The sequence below is a fragment of the Fundulus heteroclitus genome, chromosome 10, assembly GCF_011125445.2.
Source record: "Fundulus heteroclitus isolate FHET01 chromosome 10, MU-UCD_Fhet_4.1, whole genome shotgun sequence".
In the NCBI taxonomy this organism is placed as follows: Eukaryota; Metazoa; Chordata; class Actinopteri; order Cyprinodontiformes; family Fundulidae; genus Fundulus; species Fundulus heteroclitus.
In genome coordinates, this window is record NC_046370.1 from 13,433,968 (window position 1) to 13,452,722 (window position 18,755).

Below are 18,755 nucleotides of genomic sequence, written 5' to 3' on the forward strand. Positions count from 1 at the left end.
GTTTCATGACAACACACGACATGTTTTCAAAGGATGAGGTGTTTTACGGCCCAAGGACTTTTAAATACTGTTGCCTGTACTTTTTTGTTGCCTTTTGGAGTAATGGCTTCTTCAGATTTATTGGGGCCAATAATTCTCTTCCTGACATCTTGACTGATTTTGTGTGTGTTTCTATAGTGATGTTTAGACATGATCTGAAGACTAATTGTTAGGATGTCCATCATCTCCTATTCAAATGTTTTTCATTTAATCTGAAACATGTATATTGTTAAAAATGTGAGAAATAACACTTTTAACAGCTAGGCAAGTTTTTTTTTAATTTATAAATATATATATATATATATATATAAAAAAAGCAACCAGAACACATTCATATTGTGGGAACAAATTTATTTGTATCTTGTCTAATTTACAGAAAGGATACATTTTACAGTTTACAAACAGCTGACCAGGTTCATGAAGCAAATAATTTAATGCACAGGATGATGCAGTTCTGAGCTTGTCAACCTCAAATGCACAGGTAAAATCCAACAAAGTGAACAGCACAGTTGAAACTGTCTCTACGGGAGATTCAGTTGTGTTCATAGTGTTTGTGATGCGACTTCGCTGAATTGGCTAAAAAACAAAAAAAAACTTTTGTGTAACTTAGGCAAAGAAAGCCACAACTTCACACTTTATAAAAAAATCCATACCTTGTCTAAATACAAAAAAACTTTACAATTACCAAAATGAACAACACAAATCCGCTAGGATCATTTTGTTGTGGTTATTCCTTGGAATTGGGTTGCATTTTCAGTTTGTACTGTAGACATGTGAAACAGATTTATGAACAGCGAGTGAATGGTGAGAACACTCCAGCATGACTTTCCCAACATTTTTATTTATTTTAGTCGATTATTCTGCAACAAAAACATTATTTTCCTTAAGTTCACAGTTGCTGATGATTTACAGGCAGTGATGATAGTAACAGCGGGAGCATGTTGGTCAGTATGTTGTTGTAAACATTTATGACCGGAAGTAAATTTTGTTACAGCAAGGTTAGAGAGATAAGTGCTTTTTTTAAGTGGGTTTGTGCGGGGTAGGTGGATGCAGTCAGTATCTTACATGTGGCAGAAAGCTCTCAAAGCAATCTCAGTTTCAAGAATCAGGGAACATTTCAATGAAAGAGTCAAGCTAACAACTACTTCGTGTCAAGCCACCAGTTATCCATAACATGGCCAGAGAAGCTGGGACTTCTGGGTAGCTGTTAGCACTAATGTCTGTTAGTTTGACTCCAAGTAGCAGTTATCTTTAGTTTGAGCAAGTGTTTGCTGAGTTTATTTGAGCTCGATTCAGTAACCATTAAAGGAGAAATAAGCAATACTTCACCACTAGGTGGTGTTTGAGCACTGTCTGCAGACCAAAACAAGATGTACCTCCACTCCAGCTACAACCTGGCTCCTACTTTCCCTTCTCACTCGTCGCCTCCTATGCGTATATTTGTAAATGATAAAAACAGCAAAACAACATCACCTTTCGAAGGAGCATCTTGTGAGGAAGTAAGTCATAATAACTTTATAGTGCTGTTAGCAAGGGAACATTTTGATCCGCCATGTTGCTCCAATGCTGTGCCGCTCTGACGGTGGCAGCTGTTCATATGCACGTACATGCACGTACGGCCGGCCCAGCTATGTAAACAAGGGACTGGAGAACAACATATGGCGATGCGGTGTGACGTCACACCATAGCCCATCTGAGATATTACTTTTAGGTCTTCACATTAATTTTTTTGGTTATTTTATCTAAAATAATGAAATTTTGTTTATTGCTCCTTTAACTGAACTTTTGGATGGCTGTTAAATTGACAGAGTGTTACCATGGCTACAATTAGCTTTTATCTTTACCCTGGGTAGTTATTAGCTTAACCTTAAGTAGGCGAATTTCTAAATAGCTATCAGCTGATAAGCTGGTTTAACTGTGATCATTTGTTAGGTTGACTCTGACTAGGGATAAGCTTTACTCTGATTAGAGGTTAGCATTAGCTGTGGTTGACTTGACTCTTGACTAAAGCTGTTAAGTTTTTTCAAACCAAAAACCATGGCTCATCAGCAAACTTAAAACTCTGCTCAGAGCATGGCAGGCTGCTTTTAAATCTGGAGACCTGCAGACCAACAAAGAAGCCCGGTGGAAGCAAGAGAAGGGAGTCAGAGAGGCAGCACATAGAAGAAGACTTTTCCACAAACAACAGCAAAAGGTGTGGCAATGGATTACACTTCTGGCCTGTTACAACTTAAGTGACAGCACCACAGACAGGACCCTCATAGACACTCTGAACAGCTTCTTCTCTCGTTTAGACCAAGCAGGCACCCTGACCCACCCTCAACCAGACTAGTACAGAGGAGGACCCATTACAGCTAAGCCAACACTAGGTCATATCAACCCTGCAAAGAGTCAACGCGAGGAAGGCTGCTGGTGCAGGTGGTGTCATCAGAACAACCTTCAGAAATTGCAAATCTGAACTGCGGCAAGGCCACAGACTGGGTAAGCACACAACCCTTATCCTAATCCCAGGGACACAACTGGGGTGTGTACTCTGTCTCATTCTTTATTCAGTAATGACTGTTCCCCCATTCACTCCACCAATACAATAGTCAAGTATGCTGACGACACCACTGTGGCACGACTGATTTTTGATAATAATGAGTGGAGGTCCAGCTGCTCTGTGAAGAACAGGCCGAACCTGCAGCAGGGGATGATGGCAGCAGCTTGTGTTATTTGATCACGGCTTCCCTCTCTGATGGACATTTGCACCTGCAGATTCCAGAAGAAAGCTAGCACCATTGCAAGACTCCACTCATTACTTTCTCTCCACTTTTATCTGGAAAAATGTTCAGGACTTTAAAAACAAAATTCTACAGACTCCAAAATAGTTTGTATCCCCTTGATTTTCAGTATGTAAAACAGTGACGATAAATTCTATTCTAGCTTTTAGCTCGAGTGCTTCACATCCTGACGTTGATTATCAGCTTTAGTAGCTGTTAGCTTGACCCACGTATCTATGATAATTCCATTGATTTTTCAAGTCCAACTAGCTCTGGCTGGCAAGATAGTACATCTCTTTCCACACAATGCCACCAAAAAAGCGAACGACTATCTCTTTACCGATAAAAGTCAGTGTATCTTGGAACAACTGAGACCATTTGGCAACAGAATTCAGTGCAACTGTGATTCATGTTTTGTGCCAAATATCCTCCTTATCATTTTCAAAAAAGGTTTCAATAAAAACACCCTATTCTACATGTTACATGCACATTTTATACACATAAAATCTCATAGAATTCCTCATAACATTTACAAGTTTGGTGAAAAAACAGTATAATTACAAGAAGTTAGATATCCAAGGATAGAATAGCCACAAGAAAAGCTGTCAGATTTGGCAGGCATGCTCCCCAGTGTCACATGTTGTTGTTACCTCAATGCAGTGTGCTTATTAGTGCCTGTCAATCTCGACAGCATGGTTTAGTTGACAATTAACTGCATTTTGAAGACCATGCCTATCACTCAATTCTACGTGAAAGAAGGCACTTACAGAAGGGAAGTGGTACAGGCCCTGTCTGCACACCACTGTGTGGATCTCAGCAGTGAATCTTCAAGTAAATTAGTGGTTTTGCTGAGCTGCAGACGTTTTGAGACAATTAGGGAGTGGCTACACAGGAGCCTAAAGAACAGTAGGGCCGGGGCTTTTTAGTGCCTTCTGTTAACTTCATACATTCAAATGCATGCAATCTTGCTATGACAAATGGTCGCTCGAATGTCTGCGGTTCTATTTACACAGAAAAAGGTTCTTGTGGTTGAAAAAATCTCAACGGGGGAAAGGCAGACATTTTGGCAAAATTGTACAGTACATCACTATGATAAGTCAGAGACAGAAAGGGTGACTTAAAGATTATGCTTAAAATATCAAACCAGTACGATTTAAATAAGAAACCGCAGTACATTAACACAGTAAAGGAGAAAGAAGAAATGGTTTCTTTCAAGAAGAGATCAAAGTAACTGAAATACATTATCTTTTCACAGGTGCTTCAGAAAAACATGACACATTTCAAACTTGATTAGTTTTGAGAAGCGCTTTCCTTCATACAATCCTTTTCTAAACACCATTTAGAACAAAGCAGTGAGCTTTTCTCTAAATTTAGAACCATATGTAAGGTATAAAACAAGGAATTTGTGTGGTTACATTTGGTAAGTATCAATTAATCATTTATCAAAGTTTAAGTGCTCTATTCTTGTATTTCACTCTACAAAATGGCTATTTCCACAGTCGGTATAAGGGATGGCTCAGATGGTGGTTCAGTGATGTCACAGGATGCACAATAAACTGGACAGAATCAGCAGAAGCCAGAGGGCTCAACTGAGATGATCATCAAAAAGGTTAAAACGACTACCAGAAAGTTGACCAGTAAAGCAGTGGTTGTGCTTATTGGGATCTTTCTGAAGGGAAAATCCACTCCACCTCCATATTCATCCAAGATCCAGTGTTCACCAAGTTTGAAAAGCTCACTTCCTGGGGTGAAAGACCATGAGAGGTCTGTCTTCAATCTTCTGCCAGGGGCTCTTCTTGTTCTCATCCTTGTCATCGGGATCATCCTCCGGGCTCGTCATGGAGTCGCGCCGATTCTCGCTGTTGCTGCTGCGACTGCTGTTCCCCCGGCTGCGACCTCTTCTGGGGATGGTGGAGCCGCGTGAGGACGACCCTTCGTCCAGAAGAGGAGTGAGGGAATTCTCTTCGGGTGACACCGGGCGTCCCTCGCTGCTACTGGGCTCGCTGTGGTCAGGGTAGGCAAGCTTGGAGTAATTCTTCCCACCCCCGCCGCTGCCGCCGTGGCCCTTCCGTCCTCCTGTCCCCCAGCGATCATCCTTTCCCTTACGGTTGCCAGCCAATTTTCTCTCTTGGGATTCAAGAGGCGGCTCGAGGTTCACATCCCGTTGAGCGCTACTGGAGCCGCCTCCAAATCCGCCGCCGCTAAGGTCATTGCTAACATCTATGTAGGAGTGGCGGACGTGAGCGTTAGCGCGTCCATCCAGGGAGATGAACCATGCCCGTGGGTGCTGTTTGACACCCAACTCCAGGAGCTTCTTCTCCGTCAGAGCCTGCAGTTCCCCGTTCATCTGAGCCATGGTGGAGTCGTTGAAGAGCACAGGGATGGTCACGGCTCCACCTGAGGAGTCGGAGGCCCAGCTCGGTTCCTCGGAGTCATCGCCCTGAGATCCGCCTTGCTGCTGCTGCTGGCTTTGTTTCTGGGAGTGGTGGTGGTGATGCTGCTGGCCTCCGCCCATTTGTGTCCCGTCTTTGTCCTGGTCCTTCTGGTCCTTCCCGTCCTTACCAGAGAACTCAGAAGGTAGGCGCATGTAGTGTGCTGGGATGACCAGGGTTGGCACCATGCTCCTGTACATGTTCTCCTTCATCTGGTCAATGGAGCTGCAGAAGATGATCTGACCTGGCTGGGTGTTAAGAGAGGTGGGTCTGGCGAGGCTGTCTGCTGCCGCAGCTGAATATTCTGGAGGCTTGTCAGACTGACTCGGCACGTATCCCTGGAAGCGAGGCGGGGACGGAGGATCGGAGGAGTAACCTCGATTGTCGTTGGCATTGTGGTGTCTGTGATACTCAGACTCCTTGGTCTCCTTGGGGCTGTAGCTTCGGTTGTAGTCTTCGTGCAGTAAAGGGTTGTCCAGGTTGTTGGTCTCGGTGGCGCGTGTAACCTTCATGGGGAAGCTCTCGCCCCGCTGGGAACTCGAGTTGTTTTTACCTTTCGCGTGCCGCAGCATGTGAGCTGGGACATGCTTCGTCAGCTCTTCTCTTGAACTCTGGTATTCTCGAGATGGAGACAAGTCTGATTTGTCGTTGGAGGGGCCGGATTCCACGTGGCCTCCACATATCAGATTCAGACGTGAAGTCGATGTTCCCTGGTCTCTCTTAGCTCCGTTTAGATTGGATGTGTGGGGTTTGCCTTGATGTCGGCGAGGTTTTAAGCATTTTCGTCTGTGAAGGAGACAACAGAAATCAGAACTCGATGGGAGACTTGTTAAGTACAGCAAAAGGCATGGTAAACTGTCTGCTTTGCATTTGTTCTTTTTTTCTTTCGGCAGATATGAACCTAAAACCTAAAACCTGCACCTATGGTTGCCACACCTGCAGTAGTAGAGCAGCACACAGAGCAGAATGAGCACCAGCAGAGCCAATGAACCCAGGATGGACAGCAGGAAGAGGGTGTGGTAGGTGGTGATGTCCCTCAAACCTGGATGAGAAAGACCAAAACCTGCAAAAAACATTTGAACGTTTCAATCGTATGACACAGAGAAAAGACAATTATACTGTGCAAATAAACAACTTGGGCATCTACATTTTTCCATTATGTTTATAAAATGTTTGATATAGTTTTCACAATCTTATACAGCATTGTGAAAAGGTTGGAACCACCCTTCTTTAAAATTCACTTTCTGTTTCTTTTCCAATTAAACCCCATCTTTTTGACCAAATAATTTGTTTCTTTCATTAATAAGCAGATAACCAGTTTTATTTGGAGCAATAAACCTCCCAGAATAAGTACAGAAACATTGCAATGGCACTGTGTGCATGGTGGAATAAATCTACCTAATTCAGTATCACTACTGGTGTTGTAATATTAAAAATGTGTTATACTGGATGAATTTACCCCTGGGAGACTGTGGTTACAACTTGAACATGCATCATGCTCGTCTACCTTTTTATGATTGCTCTAGCCTGCGCTAAACAGCCTTTTTCAGAACCTTTATCTTTATATTGTAAAAACCCAGTTGTGAGCACTATTAAACCACATGGAGCCAATTTCCACATGCGTTTTATTTGATTTGTTAAAAGATGCTCCCGTAGTTAGGATTAATATAATGCTTCTAAAAAATGTAAAAAAAATTAGACCAATTATGGAGTTAGGGCAGCAAAGATTGGTATTTGAAAATGACTTTTGTGACATTTGGCTACTTGGTTACACGGTTAGGTATTTCCAGGCAACATTTTTTCTTTGTCTCATCTCATCTAAAAGTTTTCTTTAATCACTTTTGGACAAAATTCTAAAAATGATCCCTTGGTCAAAAGAGACAATTGGGAAAATCTATTCATTATATGGTTTAGATGATTTAAAACCTCTAGATATATTCAAATCTACATGGGAAGAGGAACATAACATTAAAATGACAGATGAACTGTGGCAAATAGCTCTCGAAGGTATACATGCCTCCTCAGTTTGTCATCGACATCAGGGTTATTCAATGTTAAGTAGTCCATCGCTCACATTGGTCTAAGGTTAAACTTGCTTGAATACAGCCTAATGTTGATGATTTATGAGACCATTGCTGCACAGAATCAGGTCCTCTATCACATTTCTTTTGGAACTGTCCAAACCTGGGTCAGTTTTTCCATTCTTTTCTAAGGTCTTAAAAACGCATATTGAACCATTCCTCAATAACTACAGTTTTTGGGGTTGTTGCACCCAGACTTGGATTAAACACTGCTGGTAAAACAATGATAATATTTGCCACTCTTTTGGCCACACAACTCATTCGTACGAAGTGGAAAGACAAGTTTCGACACGCATTTAAACATTGGATTGACGATGTGTTTCAAAATTTGACACTGGAACAAATGTGTTATTCTATACTGGGCAATACGGAAAAAAATTGCTGCCATGTGGCAACCTGTTTTCCAGACTATTGAAGAAATGAACTCTGAAGCTTTGACTTCATTATCTTTGGCTACTTTTCTTATTGGATTCTGTACAGAGGCATGATAGCTTCCAACCTGTCTTGACTTTGAGAAGACAGAAATTGTTATATTCTGTCTCATTTTATATGTATCTACGTCTGTACACTGGTGAAGAGAGGTAGCGTGTGATTTAAAAAAAAAAATCACTTTCAATATGCCAGACTTTTTTGTATAAGGTCTAATGTTTTTCAGGTTTTCTGAAGGTCTTTCCAAATTGGGATTTGGCTATAATAACAAAATAGTCTGTACTTAAAAAATTAAGCCCATTACAAAAGGCAGCTATCAAATGATTTTCATTCAAATGATCTTGCCATGTGTGCTTCCGAAATTAAACTCACATGTTGGGAGTCTTAATCTAGGAAAATTAAGGGACTTTGTGAAACATTTAGTCCTTTTTAGTCTTTGATGTATTGTGTCACTTTTGATTCACTGCTCTTTTGAATAGTGCATGTATATAGATATCAAGGGCTGAAAACTCACAGTGTTCGGTTGCCTCAGGACAGGGTATGTTTCTTTTCTGTGACATCACTGTCTGTAATTATTATTTTTCCCTACAACTGACCATCTAGGATTTAAATGTCAATGCTCTCTAGACCAGGGGTCCTCAATTCTGGTCCTTGAGGTCCACTGTCCTGGAACTTTAATATGTGTCCCTGATCCCAAACACCTGAATAGATTGGCTAAATTACCTCCTCAGTATGATGTCAAGTTCTCCAGAGTCCTGCTAATGACCTGATTATTTGACTCAGGTGTGTTGAAGCAGAGTAACAAATAAAAGTTGCAGGACACCAGCCCTCCAGGACCAGAGTTCAAGATCCCTACTCTACACTATAAATGTCCTCAAGTGGTCAGATAATTCTTAGCTGTATTCATTAGAAAGTAGGTGATGGTGAGTGGCAAGGTGACTGAATCTTTAACTCTGTTGACGTTACAGGATAGTATGAGATTGAATAATCTTTTGGTGTCATTGGCGGAATATTGGTGCCCCGTTTTCATCGGTTATTTAGCAATTGTGCAGATGTGCGCTACACTTAGTGTCCAAGAGGTTCAGTGTTTGTGCAATGGAAGTTTTCAACATGTCTGTGGCAGCTTAGTTTATCTGGTGATCAAATTGTTTATGAAAATACAGTTAAATTGTACGTAAGGCGATGCAGTGTTATTTTCGTATGGTGCCGTTTATTGTACCTACATTATTGAAACAAAAGACAAAAAACAGTACTATGATGGTGGCTTTAAGTCTGAAGACTTTCTCAAAAGTGAAGCTAAAACAAAGAGTGCCATCAATCTAGAGGCTAAACACTTTGGTCCTGGACCTGCAGCACAACACCAACAGTTTCCAAAAGACAGATACAACATATAAGACTTTCGTCGACAAATGCTGTAACGTTCTCAGGTCTAAAAATCCAGAATAAGGTTAATCAGTCTGGACTGAGCTTCAAAATTCAATGCACTGTGAATACTGATTGAAAAGTGTAAGTTTACACTTATATTAAAGAAAGAAGGTTTTAGTTTGACAGTGAGTACCTGAAGATGAAGGAAAAGCAGCTAACCAGTATCCCATCTGAGGAACCACGGCGTTCCAAACAAACTGCGTCCCGTCCTTTTTTATATAGCCAGTCCCGTTCCGAACCCACAAGCCTAGAAAGTTAACACAATGTCATCCTCACTACTTCAAATTCTGTCAAAGTCAAATCTTTCATACAAACCTTGGCAGAGATACGTGTACTTTGTAGTTTCACAGGTCTAAATAAGACTTTCTATTTCAGGAGAGTTACATAACCTCCCGTCAGCTCTGTTCTTCCACAGCATCTATGATTTATGTGTCTTCCTTACCCGTCTTTGGCTGATACAGCCAAGTAGGGACGCTTGTGGCCATCCTGTTCCGGGTGTCAGACGGCAGCGGCACAGAGATGTGGATCGGATCAGAGACCTGGATCGTACTGCCATCTTTATCAAACAGCTGCATGCTAACCACCGCCAGCGCTGTCAGGTCTGTCCATCCCGTTTCAGCGCCTGAAGAGAAAATATCACCAAGATCAGCGTTGACCCTGCTCTGTCTTTGATGAGTTTATGGTAGAAAGACTACCATGACAATTGTTCCTAAAAACTCTAATGCATATACATTTTCATAGACAACTCTCTGACAAGTAAGACCGGATCTTTTTTTTTAATATGCGCATAAAATAGATATAGATTTTCTTGTAGTTGTAGGCATTTTCCTAAATTTAAAGACTGTGAGAAGCAAACATTGTCCCTGTTTAGCTATCATAAATCATTAATGGTTTCCTCAGCAGGTAAAATCTAATCAGACAATACACCATATCGCAGAGAGTCGGAGAAGCAAATAAATTGTTATCTATACTAGAAAGTCCACATCTTTGCAACACGAACATTCTCCTAGGAGCTCTAGGATAAAATTTGGCTTAATTTTGACTGAAGGGGAAACCTTTTTCGCTGGCCAAGTAATAAACAATGAAAGACGACGACGGGTGGATATTTTACGAGGATAAAGTCTCTAGCTGAAACACACGGTTCAATTTAAAAGCGGCTTTCTCTGATGCATGTTGGAAAGAAGTGTGCCAAAAAAGTTTTTGACTTTTGCATCATATTTCTCTGAAATATCACTGCCTTCTCATCCTGTTTAGGACATCAGAAACACCCATAATCACAAAATAATCAGATACTGACCTGAGCTGTTGGTCTCCTGGCCCAAAAGAAACGGGAACCCACCAATCTCATACTGACTTCTGGCCGTGGTCAGCGCCGCAGACAGCGCCGTGTAGTTGGAGCTGGGAGGCAGCTGAATGGACTTCCTCTGCAGCTGAACCAGCGGCTGGTTACGAGCTCCTGAAGGAAATTTAGCAAAAACCATGACGTTCTTGTTTAAGGTATCACTTAGGCACAAAGGTAAGTTTGAATCTTCAGTTACTTACACATATAATATTAGACGGCATAGTGTCTTGCAAAAAGAACATTTTAAAAAATGTTGTTGTTACAAAGGCAAACTGCAATGTATTTTATTGGTATCTTATGGGACAGGCGGACACAAAGTAGTGCATGATTGTGGACAGAATTTGTGTTTTTAAATATTTTTTACAAACAAAGAAGTGTGGGGCTCATGGAAAGTAAATCCTTTGTTGGCCCAACTTATGCTACAATTAAAGCTGCAGGTCCTTCGCGGTGTCTCTCTACCAGCTTTAGACATCTACACACTTAAATTCTTTGCAAAATTAACGAAGATTGGATAGAGACCATCTTAGACATCAACATTCAAGCCTTGACACAGATTCTAAATTGGATTTAGGTCTAGACTTTGACTAGGCCTTTCTAGCACATGGACATTTTTCATTTAAACCATTCCATACTAGCCGTGTGACGCAGCGTTTGAAGTTTTTCTCTGGACCTGCCGTTTGGGTAAAAAAGTTTACTTTTTGTTTCATCCAACCAGAGCCCTTTCTTTCCATTGTTTGCTGCGTCCCCTGAATGGCTTATGGGAATGCAAGTGGGGCTTCTTGTGGCTTTCAACAATTCCTTTGTTCTTACACACTTCCATAAGGGCCAGACTTGTAGAATGCATGAATAATAGTTGTCCTGTCAACATTATCCACCCGAGCTTAGGATTTCTGCAGCTCCTCTTGCGAAATCAGGGACCCAATGGCTCATAACTAATTAATGCCCCTTATGCACCACCTGCCAGTTTAGGTTAACAGGCCTCTCTAGGTAGGTTACAGGTATATGTTACAGTATACTTTATACATACTCAGATCTTGTATCAAACTGGTCTCTGTGAGATGTTTAAACATTGGGATATTGTTTATACTCTGAACCTGGGAGCCTGTCTAGAGTGTTCCTTGGTTTTGATGATGTTTTTTGCTCAATTATGTTCTCCAACAAAACCTTTGGAGCCATCGCAGAACCACTGCATTTATACTGAAAGGGTAGGCTCTGTGGATTTTGTGACATATCCAGACAATATGTTGTACTGCGTTGTAAAAAGGGTTATCAGTGAAAAGGGGGCTGAGAAAAAGTGCATGCCATACTTTTAAGATTGTTAAATGTAAAAATAAATAAATAATGAAAACCATCAATCGTTTCCCTTCCACTTCAACATTTCATGCCACTTTGTGTTGATCTATTGCATAAAATCCCAGTAAAATACATCAACGTTTGTTGCTGTAACAAAGCAACATATAAAAAAAATTTTAAGGGCATTTTTTTCAAGCCACATTACCATCAAAGTGGACTTCCTAATGACAAGTTTTGGTATTCAGTGAAAACCTGATAATCCCATATTCAGTAGAAATTCCATCTATTCTCACCTGGTGATCCAGACAAGACCTGCAGGACGTCGTCGTACAGGATGAGAGTTCCTGGCCTCTCAACGAGGAGGTACAGGCTGACCGAGGCATACACTGACACAGGAAGACATTCAAAAGGAACATTAACCCGTTTCATACACAGAAGAAGAACCACTGACACTATTTAAGTTTTAACTTGAATAAACTAATTCATTATGAACTAACTAAACAAGGAGAACCAAGACCATAACACCTGAAATGGTAATTGCTTGAATCCTGCACCAAAGTAGTGAGCATCTCAGCTCTGACAGTATTTTATTCATTTTTATAAAATTACATTTAGATAATTTCAAAGACACATGATGCACTGCAAGGTAGTTTCGCATGGATTATAAACACAGAAGTAGTAAACACATGATTCTTAACAATGTTCTTACAATGACAGAATCAGGTTGTTGATTAAAATCTTTTTTTTTTTTTACACAAAAACAGATGCAATTGATTGGATATTTGATCATAAATATATGTGATATTATTGAACATTATAAAATCTTACTAGGAAAACTAAAGAGTAGCTGCGATGACCTTAAAGTGATGTCGGACAGTGAGGCTGACTCATTTAGAAAGACTAATTCAACAAGGACCTTATTTACTATTCAGAAAGACATTATTAGCTCTGGGATGAACTTCACTGTCACGAACAAATCAATGTGTTTTCTGGAGTTTCAGTTCATGCACAAAGTGTGAAATACACAATCGAAATAATTCCTACAAACCAGCTGCGACTGTGATAATCTATTTATAACGCTGGATTGCACATTTCCCGCCTCCTCGCAACAATTGCCTGAGATTTATTTTTTCCATCCAGCAGCATTTGAGTACTTATTCTAACTGACACAATAGAGATGTAATGTCATCAGCAACATTTAAGCCGTGTTTAAAAATAAAACTAAAGGACGGCGATAGTGCTGTGGACCTACGTGGGATCCGACTGGAGTGCCAGGGCACGGAGTTGGTGACGTAATCCTGTTTGGAGGCTGCAATGATGACCCATGTGCCTGCTCGGTACAGGAAGCTGACTCTCACCACACCATCGTCTCCGGCACGGCTGGACGCCAAGAGTGTCTGATTCCCATGGACTTCCACCTGAGCGTCTGCTAACGGCGAGAGGTCGCTGTTGTCAAAAACCTGGACTTTAATTTGCACCTCTGCAAGAAAAGAAAGAGTTCACCTTTAAGTAAGAAAACAGGAGGAATCGAATAGTCCAACTGAAAGTCATATACAAATAACATTTAATCAAAAAAAGTCTGAATGTTTTGACACTAATACATGATATAAACCAAATCCACTAAAAGGTATAAGGTTTAATTAATTTCCTGTAGTCTGATTAGTCTGTATTTTGAACTTTCAATAATGCTTAACTCCACTTTTTGAGGTACTGCAGTCGTATTACAAGGATTATGCAGCATAATGTTCCCATTATGTTCTGACATCTGTGACCAAATACGATGTACCAATGTGTAGATGAGGAAATCCAAACCCAAGAAGCCATGAGAATCATCTCATTTTTGCAGTTAAAACACATTAAAGGAGATTATTATTATGGAAATGAACGCAGTAAGAAAGCAGAAAAAACTACAGTTTATTTGCCAAACCTCAACCTTTAAAGTATTTTAAAAATATAAGATATTGGCCAGCCTATTACTATTTGTACAAATAATGACTAGTTTTCTGAAAGAACAAAAGAAAAAAAAACTTAAAATTCAATCAAATGCAGGTGGACTGCTTTGAAAATATAGTTATACTAAAAGTAATGTTAGATGCTCCTGTTTTATTTGACACAACCTGCCTGTAAATTATAATTAGAAATAAAGCTGTAACCCAAGAACAAATATTTATATTTTTGTAATTTAAAGACTTAATGATGTTTAATAATTGGAACCTAAATTCCTTGCAGCAAGAAGCAGCTTGCCAGTTAAAATTATGATTCTGTATCTTGTTATTTTTTAATTAAGTTCTTGATTTAGCAACAGGCTAATAATTAGCAAATTTAATGTCAGCAGCTTCAGCCTATAATGAACCCATGCTAAAAACAGATTATGATGATAGCGAATACATTTTAAAAACAAGAACCAATAAAAATTATATTTTAACTCTAAAATCATTTTAGCAATCCACAAGCAGTCTTCGTTTTTATTGTATACATATAGTCACTGGATTTTTGTGATACAGATAAACAACTTGAACACATAGAACGACTGGGGCCTTTTTTTATTTAAAAGGCTTAAATATGTAAACAAAAAACAAAAGATCCTTCAACTTGGTCGAAAAATTATGTTTTTTCTGATCAGATTGTAGAAGATAAAATCCTGCTGCCATCATTTCCAGCAGAGATGGATTACTTTCCCGATGAGAATGGCATCACAGACACACCCTCTACAAATCTCCTCGTCATGTCCTCAACCGCAAAACATTTCTCATCCCGCCTCTTGGACGCCATGGATATGGGTCATGCTGTTTCTATGGTTACACTCCGACTCTCCCAAAGCTACCATGTTGTGCTTTCTCGCTCGGCTGAGTTTTTTTGTGGCTACAAGCTGTGGTCATTTAAAACCATTCAGGACAACAAAAAAAAAGGTGATGCCTGCGGTTGCCCTAATGGATGCATTCAGATCATAAGCAGCATATATATCTGTGTCTATATTCATTGAACATGGATAAGCGTTGTCCCACTTTACCATAATTGGAACTATAAAAGCCCCCTTGTGTATGTGTTTGGAGAGGATTTCCTCAGTCTGGGCTCCACACTTGAAGAATTGGCTTGAAGCAGCTCCATTGATAGAAACACTGAGTCACAGTGTCACACAGTGGGAATTTTCAATCTCAAAAGCCCTTCAGCTGGTATTCAGAGCAACATAAACCACTGCAGCCACTGAACTGGGAGAGGAAATGCCCTTGTAACATAAAATTAGTACCGCACAAAGTTAGGTTTGCTTTAAATGTCAATATGGTAAGATAAGTTGTGAATAATTTATAATTTTAGATTTGTTTCTTTGTTTTTTTGTAATTACCTTAAAGTCAACTACACTGTTTATTCAGCAATTACAATACTTTAGAGAACAAGGTCTGTAAGCAGCTTTGGTAAATTCAGCTGCTAAGCTTTTGTGTGTCATTGAAAGGTAAATTCACCTGCTAATGTGGACAATTGGGAGTGAATGAGCAACTCCACCCCTGTATGTTCACCTGCTCAAATACTCCATATTGTACTTGAGTTCTTTTCTATACTGGGATGGTGTTTCGTTGACATTATTATCACCTCCTTGGCACATATATAATACCGGGGTTCAACTAGTGCTCCTATAACAATTGAAGAAATTATGAAAATAAACATCATGATAAGAAAATAAATAATGATGCAGCATCATAATATTGGAATGGAAATGTTGTAGTTTGAACAGCCAGCGGATCTTCAGCAGTCATACAAATTAACATCAAATGATAAATATAACACTTTTTTTCCCCCAGTTGTTATATATTGTTATAGAGAAGGACAAAAAATAAAGATGACACCACTAAATCTAATTCCCAGTTCCTGATTATTAATATTACATGTTAGCACCGTAGCACCAAGGCCAGCAGGGAGTGAGAAAGGTAACCCATAAAACTCTTATTTTTATTAGATATAAAAATGAAACATTAACTGTTTCCAACCATAGTAACTTTATCACAATTTGTCTATTGATATATAGATCAGAAATATTTCCAAACAGTTGGATTGGTCTTTGTGGGGAGCGATGTGAAAGTCTTCTTTCAGCCAGCTAACAGCCAGTGCTCAGCCACGGGTGGATTAGGGCGGCACTGCCTTACACAAAGTTCTGCAGAGCCAGAACAAAACTCTAGTGAAGTACTTTCTCTTCCACCTGATTTAAAAGACTATAAACTGTACAAATAAGTATGACAGACATTTTTGAACCAATGACTATTTAAGGACTTAGTTTACCCTAACGCCAGGTGCAAGCTCATTCACAACCCTGAGGCAGCTTAAGTTCACTGCTAAATTAAAATAGACATGGTTTGAAAAAAAAAAGAAAAACGGCTCTACACTAAAACCGCACAATACAGTGAATTGCAGCTGTCAACACAATATCTGTGCAGCGTCACAATCACAAAGAACTGCTTGCACGCAATATTTGGAAGGGTATTGTATTTCAAGTGTCATGCTTTCACGCATAACAATAATGTTTTTGGCCTGTTGGATGGACTCTACCGCAATTAAGGCCTACATGTGATGTATCGTCAGTGGCTGAGATACTAAAACATCTTTACAAGGGTGGTGCCTTTGTGTCAAAGGAAGAAAAGAGTCAGAAAAGTGTCCTTTTATCCTAGTCAATATTGCAATTATTAGCAGTGGCATCATAATTACACAATTCCCTGATATCCTACAGCTCTGACGTGTGTTTCCTACTGTGATTTATTCCTGCAAAACAAGCCAAATGCACCGCCAGAAAGCAGTTGTGGCCATTCAAACAACAATTTTATGATAGGATCTAAAATTAAACAATGTGTGATGTTATGCATTTTCTGTTTTTAAAATCAGCCCACGAAAGACGGCTGTAACGACATCTAGTGCCTTAAATCTAAAAAAAAACTGACAACGAATGTAAACAAGAGTGGCTGGAAATAAGAGTGTATGTGTGGGCAGTTGCATTCCTCCAGACGGGGGTCTGTGACTATGCATGCGTCTCTAAACAGCTCCGGGCATGCATAATACACGGTAATTACACGGTAACTACATAATGCCCTTCAAAAACCTACAGCGGCACAACAACAATAGAGGAGATCCTCGTTCTTGCCATGCGTTCGTTTAATTGCTGGGCAGGACGGCAGCGTCCTCAGCTGTAAAGCTGACTTGATTCTTTTCTGAGAGAGAGAGAGAAGGGTGCTTGGTTTGATGATGACCAGAACATCTCCAGCTCCTCGGCCCCTCCTGGTCTGCCCCCTGTCACCATGCGTGCTCAGCAACAATGAGCAGCAAGTAGGCCTGCCTGTGAAGGAGCAGCCCTCCCAGGCCTGCGTGCTCCCAGCAAAAAATAAATAAATAAAAAAACACCCAGACCTCCCATTTCCACGCTGCTTGAGCCCAATCGCTGCAGCCAGAGAACATTTAAGGACGCGCACAAGCGCCTGCAAACGTCTCCCTGATAATCTGATTCCTATTAAGGCAGCGAGAAGCGAGGCGGCGCAGCGCTGCAGACATCGACAGTTTTTTTTTTTTTTTTGTCGACAAAAGCAATAAAACAAGCAACCACTCCCATCTCATTGTGCTGCATCCCCCCACCACCACCACCACCACCAGTCCGCCGAGCTTACCGAACGCTCCCTGATCCGGCAGAGATTTGGCCAGCGCCTCCCAAACCGACAGGAGCAGGAGCAAACAGGAGATGCGGTGGGGCGGCATCTTTGCGGCTACATCTCTCTTTCCCAGATCGGCGGCCGTGCTTCCATAGTTGTGCCCTCCCCTTTCAGTCGACTCCCCGGTCCGGATGCCTGCCTGTGACTGGGGGCTGAGATGCTGCCGCCTATGTGGGCTTCGCCTTGTTTTTATTGTCTGGGGCGGCGAAGGAGAGAGAAATGTTTCCCTCTGCCGAGCTGTAGTGGAATAGCTGCACACATCCGAGACCCGTTTTTTTTTTATTATTATTTACAGGTTCATCTCCATAAATTACAATAAATATTATCAAAAGAGTTATTATATTGAATTCATTATACACGCACAGTGATTCATCATTTCTAACTGCTACGTTGATTGAATTTACAGCTAAATTGAATTCCTCAAAAAGCTCAAAAACTAGTTTAGGGCCAACAACAACAACAACAAAAAAATGGGGGGGGGGGGGGGGGGGAATTGATTTTTAATACAGAAATGTTACGGCTATATTGTGACTTTAATAATGCTGGGGAACTGCTGACTTGACAATTGTCTTAGCCCTCAGAAGGCTTTGCTACAAGCTGTCTTTTCACACACTAGCCAAGCATATTAATGAAAAGTTGAGAGGAAGGGGAAAAAAATTGGTCAAAAAAGTTGGGCAAGGAACATGAATGGTTGTCAAGTTTTGACATCAGGAACTTGGCTTACCACCCAGGGTGCCATTTTCTCAGGGGGGGCAAGGGCTTGGGGGGGAAAAAGTATTTTTTAAATGACCTTTTTGAGTGGGCTGCGTGGTGGCACAGTTGGAAGCATCGTTGCCTTGCAGCACAAAGGTCCTGGATTCAAACAGCAGATGCGTGGAGTTTACACGTCACTGTGTGTGCATGGGTTCTCAGGATACTCTGACTTCCTGCCACAGTCCAGAAACATCACTGTTAGGTTAATAGGTCTCACTAAATTGCCCTGATTGTGAGCGTGCATGGTTGTTGGTCTTTGTGTCCAGGGTGTATCCTGTCTCTTGGCCAGTGACGGCAAGAGATGCTAAGCTGATTTTAGGGTAAACATAGTTCATTAAATGCCTTTTTTAATTATTTTTATAGCCTGCCACTTATTTTAACATTGGGTCCTCTTTTACTGATACAAATAGAGTCTTTTCTTTTGCATTGGTTGCTGATTGGTTTAATAGAACAGTGCAAACTGGGGACTGAAGGAGGGGGCTCACTCTAGCTGCCTTTTGCACAGGAATAATGCA

At 40.7% G+C, this 18,755-nt stretch overlaps 1 protein-coding gene across 1 annotated transcript; it reads right to left on the reverse strand.

Annotated features, from left to right (window-relative positions):
- Positions 1 to 373: 373 nt before the first annotated feature.
- On the reverse strand, positions 374 to 17,689 carry LOC105926427 (protein FAM171A2). The gene is made up of 8 exons (XM_036142067.1): positions 17,446 to 17,689; positions 13,056 to 13,283; positions 12,097 to 12,189; positions 10,466 to 10,624; positions 9,611 to 9,790; positions 9,302 to 9,415; positions 6,170 to 6,296; positions 374 to 6,019 (listed from the first exon to the last, which is right to left on the reverse strand). The coding sequence occupies exons 1-8, from the start codon at positions 17,531 to 17,533 to the stop codon at positions 4,537 to 4,539; spliced, it is 2,472 nt and encodes an 823-aa protein (XP_035997960.1). The 5' UTR covers positions 17,534 to 17,689; the 3' UTR covers positions 374 to 4,536.
- Between the last annotated feature and the right edge of the window lie 1,066 nt (positions 17,690 to 18,755).

Excerpts from the sequence above, each read along its gene's own strand:
- LOC105926427 (XM_036142067.1), bottom strand. The coding sequence starts at position 17,533 with ATGCCGCCCCACCGCATCTCCTGTTTGCTCCTGCTCCTGTCGGTTTGG. Across the intron at positions 12,190-13,055 it reads GCACTCCAGTCGGATCCCAC|TGTATGCCTCGGTCAGCCTG; the intron begins GTAGGTCCACAG and ends TTCCTGTGTCAG. Across the intron at positions 6,297-9,301 it reads TGCTTTTCCTTCATCTTCAG|GTTTTGGTCTTTCTCATCCA; the intron begins GTACTCACTGTC and ends TGTTTTTTGCAG.